Here is a 2,139-nt window from a genome sequence, read left to right as displayed (position 1 = left end):
CTGCCAAGCGATGGCTTGGCAGAGCGCAGCACTGCCAGGCCTCACCACCGCCGAGGCCGAGCCTGACCGCGGCTCTCGGGGCTCAGGCGTCAGGTGCCGGCTGGGCTTCCCTGGGCTCAGCCAGATTATCCGCCGGGATCACCCACCTGGTCCTGGAGAGCAGATTTCCCCCTGGAGCCGCGTGGGGAAATGTTCCTCCCCCTCAGCCCCCGCTGCGAACCACCGGCTCAACCACCACCTGCCCGCCCCCACCGCTCCCAGCCCGTGGACACCCAAACCTTTTGGAAGCCCAAATTTAAGATGAGAAAATGGTTGTTTGGGATCTCAGGGTCCTGTGACATGTCCTTGGCAGCTTCCCCCCCAGGAGCGGGGCTGGTTCCAAAGCCCCGGGAACCCACCTGCCCACCTCTCCGCAGCTAAGCTCATGCAGCGAGGGGCCAGGGCACGCATCACCGCATTCCCAGGGCGATCCAAGCAGTGCTTGAAATGCCAAAAATGAAGTGGAAGGGAAGTGCCGTTCATTACTTCCTGGCAAAGCACAAGGAATGTCATTAATGCAATAAACCCCCTCACGGAGAGGTGAGCGCCACGTGCGTTTATGGAAAAGCATCACCAAAAGAAAAGGGAAATCTTCAGGAAAACATCAAGTCGTGATTTAAGCCTGGAGTTTTGCTGGCCTGTGCCCCAGCCCACACCCCGCCCTGAGGGGAGCCCCCGCAGCCCCGGAAAGAGACAGCTGGGAGAAATTTCTTTATTTACACGTGGAAAAGGCTCCCTGCAGCGCTTCACTTCAGAGGAATGAACCTGGAGGAGTGGGTGGCACCGATGCCAGGCCGGCCGTGCTTCACCGGCTTGTAGGTGATGGAGAATTCCCCCAGGTAGTGACCGATCATCTCGGGCTGGAAGAGAAAGGAGGGATCTGCGTTAGAGGCGCCACCCGGTCCAGCAGCACAGACCACCAGCCCCCTGCAAACCAACCCCTATGCCCCCCCAAGAGCCCCCGACAAGCACCGCACCTCCCGCGAGAGGGGACACGCAAGCCTCGGGGGCATTTTGGTGCACTTTCAGGCCGGATTTTAATCTGGTCAGCGATACCAGGTCACATCACCCCGCAGATTATTCCACTCCCAGGAAATCTCATGGATCGGATTCACCTGAAGCCGGCACTGCGAGGCTGAGCGCAGCCAGCACAAGCCCCCAGCCCTCCTGACGCAGCAGCACGCCCAGGCTCACAACGGCCACGCTGCTTCGTTACTTCCAGGCTGCACTCACAGCTCGTCAGAGGCCTTCAGACCCCTCTGTGAGCAGCCCACCTTCAGGATGGGACACATCGGGCTGTCACTTGGGGCCAGCTTTGCTCCAAGCAGGAGCCTTGACCTCCTCTGACACAGGGCAGGAGTAAAATTACACAAAGCTCTAAAAAATTAATGCAGACACATCCGGGACGCTCAGCCTGGATCAGGACCAAGCTCTCGGGACGCTGCCACGACGCCTCACCTTGATCTCCACCTGGTTGAAGGTTTTGCCGTTGTACACGCCGACCATGCTGCCCACCATCTCGGGGAGGATGATCATGTCCCGCAAGTGGGTCTTCACCACCTCTGGCTTCTCCATGGGCGGCGCCTCCTTCTTGGCCTTGCGCAGGCGCTTCAGCAGGGAGTGCTGCTTGCGGCGCAGCCCGCGGTTGAGACGTCGGCGCTGCCGGGCGCTGTACAGCTGCATCAGCTGCTCGCTGGAAGGGATGGAGAGACCCAGCCTGGAGCGCAGCCCACGGGGACCCCGCACTGGCAGCGTGACCCCGGCAGCGTGACCCCCTCGGGGACTTCCAACAGCCCAAAACACGGGTTACTGCAGTTATTTTAAGACTGCCTGAGCAAAGGGTGACAGGCTCTGCCCCAACAGCCCCCAGCCTCCCGGCCCAGCCCGGAGGGGTGCCCAGCTCTTACTAGGACATGTCGAGGAGCTGGTCCAGGTCCACCCCTCTGTAGGTGAATTTCCGGAAGGTTCGCTTCTTCTTCTGCTCGACCTCCGCCTGCAGCCGGGAGCGCCAGGGATGGAGAGAGGGGGTGACGGGGCCGCCCGGCGCCGCCTTCACCCCCCACGCACACGCGAAGGCCGCAGGCACCGAGCGCTGCAGGG

General features: G+C 61.7%; 1 protein-coding gene across 1 annotated transcript; it reads right to left on the bottom strand.

The window, feature by feature from the left end:
- Window positions 1-733: 733 nt before the first annotated feature.
- On the bottom strand, window positions 734-2,089 carry RPS15 (ribosomal protein S15; the record flags this gene model as incomplete). Its single annotated transcript, XM_010283871.1, has 3 exons — window positions 734-899; window positions 1,498-1,732; window positions 1,947-2,089. Coding segments are annotated over 3 exons (492 nt in total), but the record flags the coding sequence as incomplete, so codon positions are not given.
- Window positions 2,090-2,139: the final 50 nt, after the last annotated feature.

The sequence above is a fragment of the Phaethon lepturus genome, unplaced genomic scaffold (assembly GCF_000687285.1).
Source record: "Phaethon lepturus isolate BGI_N335 unplaced genomic scaffold, ASM68728v1 scaffold47793, whole genome shotgun sequence".
NCBI lineage: Eukaryota > Metazoa > Chordata > Aves > Phaethontiformes > Phaethontidae > Phaethon > Phaethon lepturus.
This window is presented reverse-complemented; position numbering and strand designations above follow the sequence as displayed.